This window comes from Helicoverpa armigera, chromosome 24, assembly GCF_030705265.1.
Source record: "Helicoverpa armigera isolate CAAS_96S chromosome 24, ASM3070526v1, whole genome shotgun sequence".
Taxonomy (NCBI): Eukaryota; Metazoa; Arthropoda; class Insecta; order Lepidoptera; family Noctuidae; genus Helicoverpa; species Helicoverpa armigera.
The window spans coordinates 3,873,384-3,892,773 of NC_087143.1; the positions used below are offsets into that span (position 1 = coordinate 3,873,384).

The following is a 19,390-nucleotide window of genomic DNA, read 5'->3' on the forward strand; positions in this document are numbered from 1 at the left end:
CTCGCTCGCGCCTCACCGCGTGACCCCATCAGCTGATTGCACCGAGAACGATATAACTTTAACTCCTACTCCTAAACCTACCGAGTTGCAAAGTTGCCTTGTGAAAACGACAGAACTTAATTTAGTTCTGTCGTAGATAGATAGATAACACCTTTGATGAAATACAGTTTGATGATAGTTTTACTACTGTCGTGAACAAGAAGAAGAAAAAGGCCTATACAGGCAACAGGATCCCCAATCAGCAGGGAAAAACACTGGACAACTTTCCTTTAAAAAGGTCAATAAACTCGTGTTTCATAAATGGAGAGGTCAGACGAACGAACGTTCTAATCATTTAAATGAAATAAACCGGCCAAGTGCGAGTCGGACTCGCGCACCGAGGGTTCCGTACAAACCGTGCAGTTTAGAACAATCATAGTTATGATTATTTTGTGAGACCAAAATAGTTAATATTTTTTATTTTGTAATATAACTAAAATAGTAGGCCAGTACCTTGTAAAAGTTATTTTATTAAAGTTATTTATATACAACATTTTGTAGTCATCATTCAGAAATCTGATTGAAGATAGCTAATTAAGGTCATTGGGCATTTCTGACCCATTTTGTAAAAACTGGCGGACATGAATCAAAGTAGTTTTAAATCGTGGAGAATGGTATGACGTTTCTTTGAATATAAATATTTTATCAAAATTCCATGGAGACGAATGTCCAGGAGCGTTTGAAAAATATAAAAGACAAGCAGTTTCAGAGGATTGTACAGGTTGCAATGCTAGTTTTTATTGTTTAAGACTTTTCATAAAGAAGGAGGATGTCAATTCGGATGACCAGGATCTGATGAGGATCTGGAAACCCTGAGAAATCGAGGGCAACTCTTGAATATTGTAGGCACGCATCGAGTCAAAACCAGACATGTGAGTGTATTTTTGAGGGTACTGGTAAACAGTGAAGGTTTTTAGCTGATTTGATAATGGAGACTACAGAGAGTCGAGGGAACTCCTGAATGGTATGTTGCAACTACCACGTGTTTGGGCTTATTTTATTCGTATTGGCGAAGACTTTCCACATAGATAAGTTTGACTGCCATTGTGGGATCGATAGCAAAGATCAGATATAGTTATGGGAACTCCTTTACAATTTATAACGTAACCTTGTGTTGGAGCTTATTTTATTTTAGGTGATGAGAATTCAGTACTAATGGGATCTTTTATTTTTAAGGGATTAATCACCTAACGAGCCCCAGTTTCAGGTTTTTTTCGAAACTGCCTGACGACTTGTAACTGTCGAATTGTAACAACGACTGCTAAAGTGTAGGATTCGGGGCTGCTGGCTTTACGTTTCTAGAGCCTTGACAAAAGTGTAATTCTGTCCTTTTCTTTGTTTTATAAAGCCGGCTTTATTTTATTTTGTAGCATTTTACAAACAAATCCAACTTCAAACATATAAAAAGCAACAAGAAAACAAAAGCAAGAAAGAAATTAAAAAAATGATAGGTGCATCGGTCTAGAAGTCGGTGTCTAGAGAATGCATCTATATTAATTTAACCACCGAGATCTAGACCGATGCATATAAACAGTTTTCTTGTTGTTTTTTGAAGTTGTTTTTATTTTTAACTTTTGTGAAAAGTTCTCGTCAATACGAATAATATAAGCCCAAACACGACGTTACTAAAACATACCGTTGAGGAGTTCTCTCGACTTTCTCACGTCTCCATCATCAGGTAAGCTCTAAACCTTCACTGTTTGATAGTATCACCAGACATACATCTGAGAATCAAGTTTTAATCCTATGCATGCCTACAATTTCTGATAGTTGCCCTCGATTTCTCAGGATTTCCATCATCAGATCCTGACCTGATGACAATGGAAATAAACGGCGAGTATACTCTTTTACTACAAAGAAATGTTTTCTCAAATCCGTCAAACTTGGTCGTTTAAATTCCCCGTTGAAATGAGGAAAATATTTAATTTGATTTGATAATATTTTAATATTTTATGTAACTTCAAATTTATCATTTTCGCAATTTTTCCTTTATCTGTACTATACAACGGTGCTTCTTGCCGAATTTCAAGATTCTGAGTTCACGGGAAGTACCTTGTAGGTTTTGATTCCCTAGCGTGTGACGGAAATTCGTCTAAGGTGTCGGTATAACTACTGTATCTTTTGATCGCGTTAACTTAGAAGTTTGATTTTTTCACTGCCTAAAGGGACAATAGACCTAGGTATTTGGTATAAATTTCAATTTGATACCTTTATTCGTTTGTGAGAAATAAGGTAGTAAGTTTCATTTTATTAAAATATTTTTTTTTACATTATATAACTAAAAAAATGAGATTTTCGTAATTTTTCCTATATTTGCATTATATGACAATGCTTCATGCCAAATTTCAAGACTCTGAGTTTACGGGAAGTATCCTGTAGGTTTTGATTCCTTTGCGAGTGTCGAAAATTTGTTGAAAATATCGACATAATCGGCTGTATCTTTTGATTGGCTTGGCTTAGAAGTTTGATATTTTCACAGCTTAAAGGGACAATAGACTTGAATATTTCATGTGAATTTCAGCTTGATACGTCCACGCGTTCTTGAGATAAAGGGTCTTGACAGACAGACAGACAGACAGACAGACAGACAGACAGACAGACAGACGGACAACAAAGTGATCCTATAAGGGTTCCGTTTTTTCCTTTTGAGGTACGGAACCCTAAAAAGAAATATATGAATTAGGAAAAGTGGCTATTATGTAAATAATTTGAAAAGCATAAGTTGCGAAGATGAAAAAGTATTGAGACCGACTTTCGGCTCTAATTTGTTAAAATTAGGATGGTCGCTATACAATATGGTTAAAATTAGGATGCTTCTAACTCTGACCACTCATTGAAAGCATGATTTATATAAAGTAGCGAGTGTTCTAATTCTTGTCAATCAAGTTGTAATTTCATCTTCCAGGATTTAGTTTCCACGGGCTAGTAATTTGAATGTGTGTATAATATGCCTATGTAGGGTGCGCCGTTTTGATCAGTTTGGGTAGCATACCTAACTGTTTATTAAGTACCTAATCTGTAGTTTGGCATAACAACACAAGCAAGGAAAATGTTGATGGCGAGTAATTTGTGCAGAGTCATTCTGATTCATAGACCAACACAAATGGCGTCTCAGGACTTACATAAAGCCTTGATTAATATCCTCGTTGCGTGCGAGTTTTGATTAGGTGTTCGCGGTTTGCGCAATCGTCCAATAAGTGACATATAATTTTTAAATACAGGCATACATTACCTATCATGCCTTCGCAACATGCAATGCTCCTCATTCTCATTTATTTTTATTACAATTAAATCCAAGGCCTTTTCCATAATAGATCACGTATTGTAAATAAAGATAATGCTAACGATTTTACTGTTAATACCCACGTAACTAAGTCCATAGAAAAGTAATAATTTAGGTAACTGCTACAGTTTACCAGCTGAGAACCTCTAAAACGTGTCTAGAACCCAGTATTATTTTTATCATATGAATGCACCGTGCTAACCAGAGTACAAGTGCAACCTGCCTTGTTTTTAAATCCATATAATTCCAAATGTAATCCCGTAGGTAGCTATCTAGAAAGATAAATCTACAATGTAATCAAATGTGAAAAGAAATAATTATTAAAACACTTTCTAAAAATAAATAAATCAATATTGCGTTTATCAACTTGGCAACACTACACTCACCCGCTGCACCTGTCAAAAGTGTCAACGAAAAGTGACATGCGGTTCGTAGATTTCAGTATGAACTATTTTATTTTTCAAATTATTTGTGTTTAAACATTAAAATTTCATATGTAATGTCGTTATTCGATAACGCTGTTTTCAATTCCACCCTTTACGAGGCTCTGTATCTTCAAATAGGGGATACTTTGTCGTTCGCAAGGGATTTCTTTGATTCGTGCGTATCATCGTTGACGATTGAAAGTATTCCTAAATCTATCGTTAATTTCACTGAACTATCGTTCTACGACGAGCTAGCGGAGGTATTTTACTTCAACGAGTTCCAATTTCTGTTGTTAAAGACGTTTTTCCTGATTCTATTGTTTACATTGTTATTGATTTTTATTTCGTGGCGAGTGTACGGTAATCGTATCTCCGAAAGGTTCATGAAACCAGGTGAGTCATTTTTATCACTTGTTTTTGTTCTCCGTTATATTCTTTACTGTTTACGTAATGCACAAAAGATGTATAAATCTTGTGCAGCTTGTAAAGACAGAGACTGCATTGTTTTTAAGGTGACCTACCTTCTTGCTTATAGTTTGTGTTATCTGTGCAAATGATTATTTAAGTGTTGATTATTAAGGTGAGAAAGCCTTTATCTTTTACTCTGTTAGTGCATTTTGTAAATACTAAACAAGTAAGTTATGCTCTGCTTACATCATAGTGGAGACAAATTAGTAGGTTTGTGGTCATGGTGTTTTCCTAGTTTTGTTCACTTTAAACATAGCTAATGTGGCTTTATGTTGTAAAGACTTGGAGGGTCCCTGAAATTCCTCTGATATACCTGTACAGATTAACAAAATAAGTTTTACATGTTTTTTACAGTCAATATCTCTATATTGACATAGTATATGGTGTTTCTTAAACAATTAACATTTTACTATTGTATCTTCTGACAAATATCAATAGGCAACCTAGATCAAATTATTGAGTACTTACCTGTTGCCTGAAAGTGTCATAGCATGATGTCATTATTTTATTGGCGAGTCATAAACAATTAACTAAAGAATTACATTAAAACTACATAAGCCCATTACTTTATTACTTTATTATATAAATGCAAAATGTGAAAATACCTGTAAAATAACACCTGCACAGTGTATTTTGCAGTACAGAATCTATAAAAAATCTAAACCAAAATAAAAACATATTTTTTGTATAACTTACACATTACATTACAATTGTTTTTAGAACATACTTGTTAGTATTAAGCTTCTAGGGAATAGTGCACTATGTCCCATAATTCTAAAAGCATTTTTTTTCTACAGCAACATCAGCCACAATAGAGCAACTGAAAGAAAGTGTGTCAAAATTAAAACTCCCTAAAGAGCACACACCAAGAATCTAAACAAGATGGCCGATCGAATAAAGAAATTCTTTCAAAAAAAGAAGGTTGATGCCAAATTCAAAATGGCGGGGCCTGGCCATAAATTGAGCGAGTCTACATTAAGTAGTCAGAGTTCTAATGTGTCCAAGAAGGATGCACCTGTAAAGAGGTCGGGATTGTCGGAAGAAAGTAAGGTGGCTGCGGAAGCTGCTCTGCAGAGGTTGCAGTCGAAGAGGGAAAATCCATCTTTTAATACTTCTTTGGCTGCTATACAGGTAGGTTTGAGGCATAACATGCCAATTGCTAACATCATGCTTTCTCACTCACCCGTTGCGTGGTGGCATAATTTTTATTTGTATTTACCAGTCTTTGCCAGTCACTCCTGATCATGATGAAAAAAACTGCATCACACATTATGCAAAAATGAAAGTTTTGACCGAGATAAAAATATGTACCTATACCTAAAATTGTTAACACATTGATTGATTTATCTACTACTTCAAGATATAAATTATGATAACAATTTGAGTACAAATCTCTTGCATAATTAAATTCTATGCGCTTTTTCAATGTCTTTTAATAGTATGTACCTGATGATTATATGTGAATTATGTGGTCGCCTGTAATTGGAGGTGCACACTCCACCTATACTATCAACTGTCATACCAACTAATGTAATTGTGTAACTTCTGTTGGCAATCCAATAAATAAATAAATGAACATTTACAGGCACAAGTAAAAAAAGAGTTAGAAAACGAGCGAGCTAACGAGGCGGCGGCCGCGTCGGCTTCTAAAGCACCACCATCAGAACAACCGAGGCGGGAGACAGTCGAAGACTTGCCTAGGAACTATGCAGCTAGTGGGGTTTATTTCAAGTGAGGTTTAATGGTGGACTTGGATGATCCTCATATCTGTTGACTTGCTTAGGATAGGAATTTGGTATTAGTTGTGTGCTTTTGTCAAAATTTTGTCTCTAATAAGGCAATCCACAATTTTTTCCATACACGTTAGATATTTTTTTTAAGCATAGCCAACGTCTCGTTCTTTTCAAAATCACCTATAAGGATTGGATTAGGAACCTGAATAAACCTTTTTGACAAAATAACTAACATCATTTAAATCCCCCAAACTACCCTAAACACCCTAAAGGTGGAGAAATTTTAATTTCAAAACATTATCTGCTCCGATTTGATGGAGCTTATTATAATCGTCGAATGATGAAAGTATTTGGTCTACGTGAATATAGTGTCTTATAAACTTCACGTTCTCATTTCAGATGTCCACTCATAAGCAACGATATACTCCCCCGGGACGAATGGAAGAAGAATATCAAGACGTTTCTGTATGAGCAGCTCGAAGAAGAGAGGGGGCTTACGGCCTGTCTTATCATACAGTCTTGTAACAACAATAGGGAAAAGGTATGGTGCGAACAATTCTAATTACAGTTAGAGAAAAAAGTTATTATTGAAGTCTCAGACCTATTACTCATTAATAGATTTATTAAAAATACAGAGAGAGAGTAAACTTAAGAAGTCCTACAAAACTAAAAGCAGTTTGACCAGTATTTTTCCAACGGCCGTTATTTTTCTTGAATTTGAAAATCCACGCGGCTGGAACTGGCTGTTACTTCTTCTGTCGTTATTTCGAAGGACCATAAACGGAAATGTGGTATATCCTATGGGGGTTGGTAGAACAAAACTCCAGTAACTTCGTAGGTAGCTAATAAGTATAATAGTGGACTGTATAAATTACAACACTTAGGAATAACGGAATTAACAAATTATAAGAAATGCGCTTGTGTGCGCGCTCGGTACGGTGGACGATGACGCCGTGCTTCTTGTGACGGCCGGCGCGCGGTGCCAGCTCATCGAGCGCCCCCCTGCGCCCGCCCGGGCAACGTGATGTACTCAACAGTGGGACATTGTGTTTGACATTGAAAAGCTCATCTTGAAAATGCCTTTTATGAACAATATTTTTTTCATAATTAATTTTGTTTCCAGATTGACACGTGTGTAGAAACACTGTGCAAGTACTTAGAGAACATTATAACACATCCTGAGGATGAGAAGTTTCAGAAAATTAGGATGAGCAATAGGTAAATATTCCTCACTACATAATATATATCTATACTATACATCTGCAAATGAGTTTGTTTGTTACGCTTTCAAGCTAGAAAAGCTCATCATCTACCTAGCCTTTTTCCAATTATTTTCGGGTTGGCTTCTAGTGTTATTGGATGCAGATGAATTATATACGACTACCTATCTTTTCTTTTTTTAACGACGTCAAATATCATCAAATGACCCCTCCTGCTGTGGGTTAGCAGCGGTGAGGGAGTGTCAGACTCTTACTGACTTAAAACCGTCGTGTTCCATTGTAGGCCTTTTATGTGCCAGGGCCGCGGTACGACTACTTATCTGACTTCTACAAATTAATTACCCGGGCAACCCGATACCCCTTAACAACAACAAAAGTCAGCAAGCTTACTAATACATACAGTTTTACATGAAGTTGTTTTTTGGTGCAATGTTGATAATCGATAAAAACTTTGAAACTATACCACACAATAAAACATTTTCAGAGCATTCACAGAGCGCGTACAACCTATAGAAGGATCAATGGAGTTGCTGATAGCGGCCGGCTTCGAACAACAGAGAGTGACCAACGCAGACGGAGTGGAGGAGGACTACCTAGTGTTCCAGAAGGAAAATGTGCCTACTGTTGAGAGTTTAGTGGTGTGTATTTATTTTTTATTAATATAGTTTTACTTTAAGAGGGGCTTGTTTTTAAGAGCGTGTACGTCAACCGCGCGCCATTTGGCCTAAAATGGTACTTTTCAAACCACTGTTTCTCAGTAACTACTTATCCTATAACTATGTTATTTTTTAATAACGCAAGGTAATTTCACTGTCTATATAGTTAATTGAACATAAATTTCAATTTGTGTAGTTTCAATACTTAAAACCCCTATAACGTAACAGATGTTTTATAAAATTCCCGTTCAGCGTCTATTTCGAAGCTTAAATTCATGTGAAAACAGTGGCAAATCTAATCATATTTATTTTTTTACTCATAGACGAAATCCCCATGCCTATAGTTAGTTGAAAACATTTTTTGATTTAGGTCTCTATCTTTCAGAAAAAAATATTTTAACAATGTGAAAAATTGTGAATTTCAAATGCTTTTTTTACCTATCTATCTTACTTAATTTAATATAACAATTATTTACTATAGTAATATAACTCTTTCTTTAAAACATAAACTTTATATTATAATTTAATCTCTCGTTTTTATTTTTTTATAAATTATTTAAAAACTACTATAAAACGCTGCACGCGAGTCAACCATAGAGTATAGTAAATAGATTGGGAATAGAGAACCCACTTCGATTTTTTTCTGCAACCTTCAAACGATTTTTGAAGCGCCATCTGGTATCGTCTGCCGAAACAAATTGTTTATGTGTGCGTACATCCCATTTCACACACATGTATACATCAGTATTGTCTACAGGTTATTCGTCATCTCGACAGACTAAACTCACCATTAAAGTGTCGAGTTGGTGAAACTCGAAATTTGTACATTTATCATGTCGTCAACTCGCCACTCAAGATTTTCATTCGTGTCCAGTTAGTGAAACTTAGATTTTATCACTTTTATGTTTTCGCCAACTGGATACATTGTGTCACAAACATCATCGGCCACTGAACGTCCATTTTGCAAACGTTTGAAACGCGAAAAGTTGATTCCCAAACTTGGCGAAAACATAAAAGTGATAAAATCTAAGTTTCACTAACTGGACACGAATTAAAATCTTGACGTGGCGAGTTGACGACATGATAAATGTACAAATTTTGAGTTTCACCAACTCGACACATTCGTGGTGAGTTTAGTGTGTCGAGATGACGAATAACCGTCTATAGATATTCTAGGGAATTTGTTCATACGTACGTACTTACAAAATATAGCCACAGAATGTAGAAAATAGTTATTTATTGAAATATGGAAATACAACACAGATTACTACAACTCAACAGAACAACGTTATGTAGGAACATTTAGAAAGTACTTAGTAGGCGACCTGGAATTAAATAAAAATCATATTTACTTATGTTTATGTTTATTGTAATAAATTTGTGCTGAAAGTTTAGTTTCATCATCCTCATCACGATATTGGATTTTACCTGATAAAATTCGATTAATTGAGCGGCACCAACTATATACCAAAATATTTATTGTAATGTTTTCAAAAACATTTCTTAATTCTATCTTGTGGATATCGCAGGTGAAAGGATAATCCACAAATATGTCTAAAAACATTTTTATCTTTTCTTTTAATTTAGTTTTGGCACATTCTTTTCAAAATTTCTACTACAATATTTTGTATGTCTTTAAAACTTTTTCCGCCACTATATTGGGATACAACAGACAATGTTTTCCTTTTGTATATTCTTTTGCCCTTATATAACTATTTGATTTTAATTGACTGTCGCCAGTTAGTTCAGTTTTGCAGTGCCTGCATGATTTAGCAACTTTTTTAAAACATTTAGCCAGCACCCACCCACATACATAATTGGCCTGACCAGCATCAGCAGGCTCAGAATTTAAATTTATAAAAGGCACCTCAATTTCGTCATTTTCTTCTTGCTGAAATGGTAGAACCTCATTACTGGGAACATTAGAAGTGTTTTCTAAAAGTTTGTCTTCCAAAAAGAAACTCAATGTCTGAAGACAATCATTGTCATCATTTTCACAGTTAGCGTTAAGTGAATGGGGTGAGTTATAATTATTTAAAAGAAGTGATTTATAGGCACCTTCAAAGCTAATTGTGTTGGGTGCCGTATTCCTCACCCCAAAACTTCTAATGTTCCCAAAAAAATTTTCCAGTGGGTCCTGGTTAAAGTTTCTGGTCATCATTGTATCAAATAAATATTTTTGGGATAATATTTTCCACAACTGTTGCATGCCCTCAATAGTACGTATAAAATTTTTTATTGAAGGTACCGAACTCGTTTCAATTAATCTTATTTTATTTTCCTTTTCTTTTTTAACTTTAATAAATTTTATTGATTTTAATACCTTTTTGGCATTTTCCCATAATTCATGATGAGGAGAATTGTTTCTAACACCACATTTATACATTTTTCCATGTATCATATTAAATGAGCTTGAATTTAAGGAATCAAATAAATTGTCCATCATTTTGGTAAATGTAATTACTTGGCGGCACTCATTAGATAAATCGCCCCTAGCAGATAAATGTTCTGCAGCTGTAGCAACACTGCGGCTAAAAATTTGGGTTGCGTGTTTGACCTTCATTTTTTTTATTTTCTCCACATAAATATGTTCATCAGTTAGTTTCTGACATATTTTTAATTCACCATGTAATTTGTCCGCTTCATAAATTTTCTGGTAATATTCCCATTTTATCGTCTTTTCAACCTTTTCTTCGAAGTCGAAATATTTTAAGTCCTTCGTAAGTAAATTGTTTCTTACCCCTTTCAATAAATGAGGGACATCAAATAATGGGATAATTTTAGATTTCCCTACTTCCATTACATCATGTCTCCATTCCTTATTTTCTTTTATGAATTTTATTCTACTATCTTCAATAATTTCATTCACTACACTGACATTTACTGTGCTTTGGTCGCACACTGTGCACAAAATATTAAGCCCTGTACCCTGAACATATTTAATGACTTTTATAGTCAAGGCTTTTAATTCTGCTTTGTTAACAGAATTTGTAAAAAAGTATGCAACAGGCTGTTTAAATTTTTTCTTTAATCCTTTGACCATGTAAACTAAAACATGGTCAGCAATTTTTTTACTACGCCAAGCGAATCCCTTTAATTTATCCTTAGATCCGTCGTAATGGATCTGCGGCGATATTGACATCTCGTCAAAAATAAGACAGCAGAGGCGATCTTCTGGACTTAATTCCTTCACAGTCTTTCTCATTTTTATGAATAAAAACTTATTTAGCCCCGACTCTATTTCAATTTTCGCAAGAAGCCTTTTTAATGATTTTATAGAGGGCAATGTAAAGTATTTATATAAAAGAGTATAACTCTTGGGACTCTTTTTGTACATGGAGAGACAAAACTTTTTCCTTTAAAGTAAACCTCCGCCCACGAGCTCTCTTGTGAGTTTGGGTGTACTGCATGTTTGTGAATATTTTGCTGCAGTTGTCATATTTCTCGTTATTTTTTTTAAACAATTTGTATTGCTAATTTTATCAACGCTGGCTAATCTTTCTTTCAAACTACTACTCCGTTTACGTAACCGAATAATTTCGGTTTTTAAATTCTTCATTTGGAATCTTGAAATCTTTAATTCATTCTCCAGCGATGAAGTTGATTTCAGTTTTTCTGCAAAAAAAAAAAAACTTTTACTTTACTACTTTCCACACCCAGATAAAAGTAGCCTATGTATAAACATTTTTTGGATATCTTATGGTATAAACTACATTGGCACTTACTTTTGTCTCCTTTAAGTTTCCGTCTTTGTTGTATACCATGTTTACTGCAATAATTATGTTCTGCTGCTATAACACACGCATTGGGAGGTGCAGCTGAAAATAAAATAATAATAATTCACCATTGTCATTGTAAACATCAAAATTACTAGTGTGAGTTACATGAGGATTATTAACCTAAATTGTCATTACAATAAATCAAGTTGAAGTGTGTTTGTAATGACTACACAACAGTTACATATTACTTAATGCAGTAATTAATTATGGTAGCTAGTTAAACATAATTTGAGAATGTAGGTAGCCAAGCGTTTACATACCAGTGATTATTTGCTTTGATGTAGAAGGCAGATCCCATATATTATGTTCAGGCATAGGAAGTTCAGTTGGTATATGTGGAGTTGCAGGAGGCATATGAGCATCTTGTGATGGAGCACCTGGAAATAGTAAAAACAAGTCTAAGATCCCACTAAACAACAACCTTCACCGAGTTGGTTAAGGGGTGAATGAACTGCATTTTATATCCAATTAAATATTAATATACTGCAAACAGGTGGCCTAAAAGATTTCAGTTCAGTTTAATTGTGAATAATTAAGAATTTTGTTTTCTTAATGGCAATTTTAACTCAGTAGGTGGCATTGCGATCTAGTTCAAGAATAAAGATCTAAATCTTACCCTGAAGATGGAGAGTAGGAACAGCTATGTTATTTAAACGGTTGTTGCGATTCTTAAACTTGTCTGCAAAATGTATGTCACAGATGACTCGCTTTCTGTAAAATTTGATATCATCTGCAGTCTCCAGTTTTCCACCAACTATATTAACCCAGGCTTTGAATAACTCAGGATTCTTTTCTGGGTGTGGAAATTGATGTTGTGTCACACCTGAAAAATAAATTACAAAAATATGACTGACTATACTATACAATAATATACTATATAATATACTATAATATATAATATACTATACAAAAATATAATATATAATATACTATACAAAAATAAAACTGACTAGAGGGGACAAATGGGAAGTCTATTTCTCAGTTGTCACCGGGGGGGTGACATTTGCTACGGTTCCTTCTTCCTTCCAAAGAAAAAAAAATGTAATTACCATAGATTTCAGGTTTTTTATTTATTATGCTACATAGAATCTTCCAAAGAAAAAAAAATGTAATTATCATAGATTTCAGGTTTTTATTTCTTATAACAAACAACATTGTGTTTCCTTTAATAGGTACATCACATATTATTAATTTCTATTAACACCAATCGTTTTCTTAATTTTATTTAATTTAACAAGATTACAAACTGTGTTACAAATAAGCATGCGACTAATAAGCACTTTTAACTTAACCATTAGTGATTATCTGTGATTAGTATTAATTAAAGTTATCTGTGATTGTGCCTATTATAGGAAACATAATGTTGTTTTTGTTTTTTATAGTAGTATTAACTACTATAAAAAAATCGATTTTTGTAAGCCTGTTGACATTGTGTTAGTTAAAATAATAATATATATATTTTTTTATGTGATTCTATGTAACATAATAAATAAAAAACCTGAAATCTATGGTAATTACATTTTTTTTTCTTAGGAAGGAAGAAGGAACCGTAGCAAATGTCACCCCCCCGGTGACAACTGAGAAATAGACTTCCCATTTGTCCCCTCTAGTCAGTTTTCAAAGGGAACAGTCGGCACAAATTGTCACCCCGGTGATAACTGGGAAGACAATTCCCGGCTGTCACCCCGGAGGACAGCGCTAGAGGGACTATTGGGAATAATTCCCGGATTCAGCTGAGTACCAGTGCTGTACAAGGAGCGACTGCCTATCTGACCTCCTCAACCCAGCTACCCGGGCAACCCGATACCCCTTGGTTAGACTGGTGTCAGACTTACTGGCTTCTGACTACCCGTAACGACTGCCAAGGATGTTAAATGATAGCCGGGACCTACAGTTTAACGTGCCATCCGAAACACAGTCATTGGTTTCTAAGATATACTTAGAAAGTACATACAAACTTAGAAAAGTTGCATGGGTACTTGCCTGACCTGGAATCGAACCCACGCCCTCATACTTGTGAGGTTGGCTCTTTACCCACTAGGCCACCACGACTTTGAGGCAATATGGCAATATAGACTAAGAATAATATGGTAATATGTACCTATAAACCAAAACGGCAGACCAATAGCAACCAATCGAATGTCGTTGGAATACGATTGGTCTTATAAATATTAGTAGCAGAATGCCCGAAATGGTTAAAACTGATATTGCGATTTAATTTCTATTCAATTTTGATATTAATAACTTAATGATACTATTAACAGAATCGGGCCCTAGGTACTATGAACTTGATAAAGAAAGCACTTACCCGGGTTGTGTGAACATCCCAATTCGCACCGCCTCGGCATGATTATATGCACTCAAACAAGCGTCTCTAATCGCTAATAACACAATAACAGTGTCTATTTCACAAATATCACAAAAAAGGCGTCTTTATCGCAAATAATACTAAACACTAATGGCGTCTTTTCGCAAGTTATGTGAAACAATGAAACAGAGGAGCACAGCTCAACTCACTCACTAATTCACCGAAAACACAGCGGATGAGTAAAACTCAAATCAACGCAAGTCAACAGCAGAAAACACTTAAATGGACGAAAACTTAACACACAAATTGTATGTACTGTACTCGCCATTAAAATTCAAATTCTAACTTCAGCATTGGCAGTTGGCACGGTTTATTGCCAACCAAAAAAATAATTATAGAAAAATAATTTATGTATATAAAATAGTGTACAGATTTAATAAAAATAATTGATAGATTTCCTACGTAATACTAATATATAAAATAATTTTTAGATTTCAATAATTTTAGTGATATTTTATGGAAGTTAATTTTTGATTAAAGAGCCATCTATTATCACTTGAAGATATTAAATACTTTAGGAAGAGGATTGCAGATGGCGCTTTTCTAAATTTTTTACCGAAATCTAGTCAAGTACGGCAGTGACCAGCCCCTGGAGTCAACTCAAACCAGACCGCCGCAAGGCTTCACAGAGAGAGGACGTGTCGCTCCGTCACATCGCGTAGGGTGAATAACCTCTGCCGTGGATACCGAGAATAGAGTACATTTCATGCGCGACCAACAAATCTTGATACATTACTATTTTATTTAAAGCTCAATTTTGAAGCATATTTTTTTTTATCGATTGAGTTGAAATTTTGTTTGAATGTTCAGTTTTAATGACAATTCTATATCCAATATGGCGGTATACCCAAGATGGAGAAACAAATGTTTTTAATGCATTCCTACGATATGGGTATCAAATGAAAGGGCTTGCTATGAATAACTCGAAATCACTTATTGCAGATGTCTGTTACCAATCGAGCTATAATTTTTTTTTTTTTCGTTTTGGATGTACCCAAATTTTGACTTTTGATCTCGAATAACTTTTGAAGCATATAGGATAGATAACTTAAAACTTTATTTGCAATGGTAAACCCAAGCTCTTCACCAATATTTGGCTTTCCGGCAATTGTTGTTATTCGACCACAATTTTTCGGTCTGGATGGACTGGACCATTCATATAAACAATCAATTTTTCAAATCGGTCCAGGCGTCTTTGAGAAATCGAGAACAATCAAATTGAGAACAATCACAAAACAATCTAATTGAAACCTCCTCCTTTCTTTTTTTGAAATCGGTTAAAATACAGAAACTCTTAACATTGTCATTAATCATCAGTCGACTATTTAGTACTGTTGAAAATTGTATGTAATATACAGAAAGTGCTCTACCAATTTTTTGTTCTACCAATTTCACTCGAAAGGATCAAAATGGTTTGTGTGACTATACGTGAAGTATGATAGGCACGCACACAGCCGCGACGCTAGTCTGCGCGGTTTTTTGCGTTGAATTACCTAAAGTTGACATCGCGCGCCGAGCGTACACGCTCTTAAGGGGGTCAGATAGGAGTCGCTCCTTGTAAAGCACTGGTACTCCGCTACAGCCGGTTAGACTGGAAGCCGACCCCAACATAGTTGGGAAAAAGGCTCGGAGGAGGATGGATGACTAAGAGGCACTTGTGGTTAGGTAATAGGCGGACAGGTTGATCTATCTTAAAAAAAAAACTTGGTGCGGTCGTTAAGTGGATAGGTAGCCATATTATTATGACAAGTTCCTCCTGATTTCAGTGCTGAGGACTACTGTTTTACATGGCATGATTGCCTATCTGACCTCCTAAACCTAGTTACCTGGACAACCCTAAAATACATGTAATAAGACTATGTATCAGACTCTCTGGCTTCTAGCTACCCCTAAACACTGCTATAAAAGTTCAAATGACAGCCAGGACCCACCAAAGTATGTACTTACCTTTCAAAGCACAGTAGAACTTGTCATGACAAGATGGTCGCCCATCCACTGATGGACCGCCCCAAGCGTTGTTTAACCGTATTATCGATCCTTGCAGCAATTTAGCCACAAGCTCTTCAATTATTCACATTTACAGTTAATTTAAACCCAATATTTTTTTCACAGAATCTAATAGAAGCGCTTCGCACAGCGGAACCAATACAATTAGAATTGGATAGGAACCTGCAAGTGTTACTGCCTTCACAAGCGGCTAATAAGGTGCAACTGCCGCCCTCGTTCTATGCGTTATCACCTGAGGAGATTAAGAGGGAACAACAGTTAAGGTATGTTATTATAATAAGTTGTTTATTTTAAACCCAGCTTATATAACATTTTACATACATATTTTAAAGGAGTTTGGGCACTTTTGTTTGAACATATTACACATTGTACAGTCACTAAGGGTGCGTCCACATCTGGCGAATGTGCCGCAAATGTGCAGCTCGCGAGCCGTTCGCGAGCTGCGCGCGTGCATGTTTGTTCTCGGGCCGCTTCTGCTTGGCCCGACCTCAGCGCCGCACGCGAGCGACGTCTGCCATCTTCGATAGTACTGAGCCAATATACGGAACTGTGCGGGCGAGAACTGATTGCGCGCGGATCGCGCGCCGCTCGCGCGCTCTATACGAGCCTTGCGTGAGTTGCGCTAAAGAGGCGCACCGAACTATTGCAGTGACTGCACGCGCGCAGCTCGCGGACAGCTCGCGATCGGCTCGCGTGCTGCGCATTCGCCAGATGTGGACGCACCCTAACATAAGTTTTAAATGGTCGACAACAGCATGTTCCCGCTGTATTCGCACTTGGTTGCCGTAGAATAAAATACAGTGCTTGTCAAGATGTTTCGTATGACGTAGGTTTCATCATTATTGAGCAATGATAAAAAATAATTACAAATTGACGCGTGGTCCTTTCACACATAATATTACACAACTGTTCTTATTCATAATCAGCCGCCTTCCCGCGTTATCTTCGTCCCGTAGAACTAACAGTGAAAGATTTTTCAAATCAGTTCGTTCAGTAGTTTCTGAACGGGTGCCAACAAAGAAACGAGAAATTGTTTTTCTCTCTTTATTATATTATTTATCATGTATGTTTGTTCCACAGAGCCGAAGCAATAGAAAGGAGTCAGATGCTCAGAACTAAAGCGATGAGAGAGAAGGATGAGATCAGAGAGATGCGTAAATATAAGTTCGCTATCATCAGGGTACGCTTCCCAGATGGGATTTTGTTACAGGTAAACTATGTACATAATTATTATATAAACTACACTGCTGGTGGTTTCACCCGCGCCCTGAGGGAACTACTTCCCGCACCCGGATGAGGAGTCCCAAATTCGTCTTTCTCCCCCCGGGTCTAAGCTGCCTCTCTTCCAATTTTCAGGCGAATCGGTTCAGACGTTCTTTAGTTATTTATAAATAGTGTAATTAACAGTAATGGTCCAGTTTGCATGACTGTTGTTGTATTTTGGCGTTTATTTTGATAATGGTTAGGTATTACATTCAATAACTAAAAACCTTGGCTTTTTATATAAAGAAGCGGTTATTCACGGATTTGAAGTTTTCTTGAATGTTATTTTTATTCTACGCAACCCGTCGTTGTTAAGTTTGATTTCAGATAAAATATGTACAACATTTTAATTTATGTTTTCCCTTACAATTTTCAGGGTACATTCTCAGTGTACGAACGCTACACGGAGATACACGAGTTCGTCCGAGAAAACCTCGAACACGATCTTCCCTTCGTGCTCAACACTCCCACAGGTCATAAGCTAATACCCGACGAAGACGCAAATAAGACCCTTATTGACCTACGAATCGTACCAGCCACAATACTCACTTTCGCTTGGCACTCTTCAGTCGCCGAACAAATACACAACAGCCCAAATAAAGATGTCTTTTTGAAGCCAGAAGTCATGGTTTTGGTGCAAGAAGTGTAAGGTATATTGTTATTGATGATCCAAGGCTTTGAGACAAAATGGCCCCTTTGAAGTCACAGATTGGGTAACTAATGGAGATCTCAAATGCAAAGCGAAAAATACTTGAAATCGTCTAACTTATAAAATTACTAACTTTTTAATCTTGATTAATTTATTTTAAGCAACTGCTGGGCCATTTTGTACTAAAGCCTTTTTGTTGTATGCAAAGAGTTTTAATTTAAGTACCCTTAATAAAACGACTGTTGACTTATTGATGTTTAAAACTTGTAGTTCTATGGCTGATTATTTGGCTCAAAGTCAATGTTGAGAGTAATTAACAAATGAATTATCAGTTTCTGAGGTTTCGTTTTAGTTTACCTTACAAGCATTTTTGTGATCATAAAGTGTTCTATACCAATTGCCACTACTTCTTTTGACACAGTGTAACCTGTATGGTACTTTCTGATCAATATACGGCTATTAAACGGCTATTAAACCAAATACATACATAGTATATCTTATTCTGTTATATGCTTAGACACTGGTGCTCTCTTTCAACAGTAACATGCATTAAGGAAATTCAAAGTGATTTTTGTGGAAATCGAACTTAAAATACCATTGACCGTCTATTTTTATACTTATTGCATACTTCATTTGTTAATTACTCCGTGCCACAAGCCGTAGAACTATAGAGTAGGTCCTCTTCTGTATGAAGCATTATATCCTAGATTCGAGTTAGTGAGAGTATTGGTAATGTACATTGCATTTGCATCATTAGTTCTTTATGATTACATGCTGACTTTTGAGAAAAAAATAATTTGAATTATTACATTTTTTAAGTACCTATCATGTCATTGAACATCCTTGGCAGTCGTTACGGGTAGTCAGAAAGTCTGACCAAGGGGTATTGGGTTGCCTACTGGGTTGAGGGGGTCAGATAGGGCAGTCGCTCTTTGTAAAGCACTGGTACTCAGCTACATCCGGTTAGACTGGAAGCCGACCCCAACATAGTTGGGAAAACGGCTCGGAAGATGGAAGATGATGTACATACTACAATTATAATAACAATAAATAAAAATCTAACCACCGCGAAAATACAGTTTTAGATAACATCAAGTATTTTATGTTCAACTATATAGCGACAAAATATACCTTTACCTCATATAATTTAAAATGCTATTTAACCAACTACCCAAGAAAGAGGTTTGTATGTTTTTAAGTACATGTATGTTTTAAAAGTCAGTATGTATATCAGATCTTATGTCGCACTATATCCAGACATATTCTTGAAAAAAAGCCTGATTCAATGTGAAACTTGTGATAAGCGAACTGAAAGTTGCATATTTATGTATGTGTATGTAATTGAAAATTATTTAAATAAATGTATTGTAAATTATGGAATATGTTTAGATATTTTATTTAGGTGTTCACCTTTAGATTTACTTAATTAATTGTGCTAAAAGAAAATAATATCGACCTTTTTCTGCACCTAAAGGGTCTACAACTGCATAATATAGATTT

At 35.7% G+C, this 19,390-nt stretch overlaps 2 protein-coding genes across 3 annotated transcripts; one reads left to right on the plus strand and one right to left on the minus strand.

Annotated features, from left to right (window-relative positions):
* The first annotated feature begins 3,998 nt into the window (after positions 1-3,998).
* Positions 3,999-19,272, plus strand: LOC110379295 (UBX domain-containing protein 6). Of its 2 annotated transcripts, none has more exons than XM_064041050.1 (9): positions 3,999-4,140; positions 5,013-5,346; positions 5,801-5,946; positions 6,348-6,489; positions 7,072-7,166; positions 7,653-7,806; positions 16,084-16,241; positions 17,059-17,188; positions 17,618-19,272. In XM_064041050.1, the coding sequence occupies exons 2-9, from the start codon at positions 5,098-5,100 to the stop codon at positions 17,888-17,890; spliced, it is 1,347 nt and encodes a 448-aa protein (XP_063897120.1). In that variant the 5' UTR covers positions 3,999-4,140; positions 5,013-5,097; the 3' UTR covers positions 17,891-19,272. The 2 variants fall into 2 exon arrangements, with proteins under 2 accessions (XP_063897120.1, XP_063897121.1); XM_064041051.1 differs by lacking the exon at positions 3,999-4,140 and adding an exon at positions 4,206-4,327.
* LOC135118608 (THAP domain-containing protein 1 B-like) lies at positions 9,468-14,569 on the minus strand. Its single transcript, XM_064041052.1, has 5 exons — positions 13,912-14,569; positions 12,220-12,426; positions 11,864-11,980; positions 11,550-11,642; positions 9,468-11,439 (listed from the first exon to the last, which is right to left on the minus strand). The coding sequence occupies exons 1-5, from the start codon at positions 13,949-13,951 to the stop codon at positions 11,183-11,185; spliced, it is 714 nt and encodes a 237-aa protein (XP_063897122.1). The 5' UTR covers positions 13,952-14,569; the 3' UTR covers positions 9,468-11,182.
* Positions 19,273-19,390: the final 118 nt, after the last annotated feature.

What these genes read in the sequence shown, in the direction of transcription:
- LOC110379295 (XM_064041050.1), top strand. Translation starts at nt 5,098, where the DNA reads ATGGCCGATCGAATAAAGAAATTCTTTCAAAAAAAGAAGGTTGATGCC. An exon ending in CTACTGTTGAGAGTTTAGTG is followed by an intron (nt 7,807 to 16,083) that starts GTGTGTATTTAT and finishes TTTTTTTCACAG; the next exon opens with AATCTAATAGAAGCGCTTCG. An exon ending in AAGAGGGAACAACAGTTAAG is followed by an intron (nt 16,242 to 17,058) that starts GTATGTTATTAT and finishes TTTGTTCCACAG; the next exon opens with AGCCGAAGCAATAGAAAGGA.
- LOC135118608 (XM_064041052.1), bottom strand. Translation starts at nt 13,951, where the DNA reads ATGCCGAGGCGGTGCGAATTGGGATGTTCACACAACCCGG. An exon ending in GGGATGTTCACACAACCCGG is followed by an intron (nt 12,427 to 13,911) that starts GTAAGTGCTTTC and finishes TTTATTTTTCAG; the next exon opens with GTGTGACACAACATCAATTT. An exon ending in ATCAAAGCAAATAATCACTG is followed by an intron (nt 11,643 to 11,863) that starts GTATGTAAACGC and finishes TTTTATTTTCAG; the next exon opens with CTGCACCTCCCAATGCGTGT.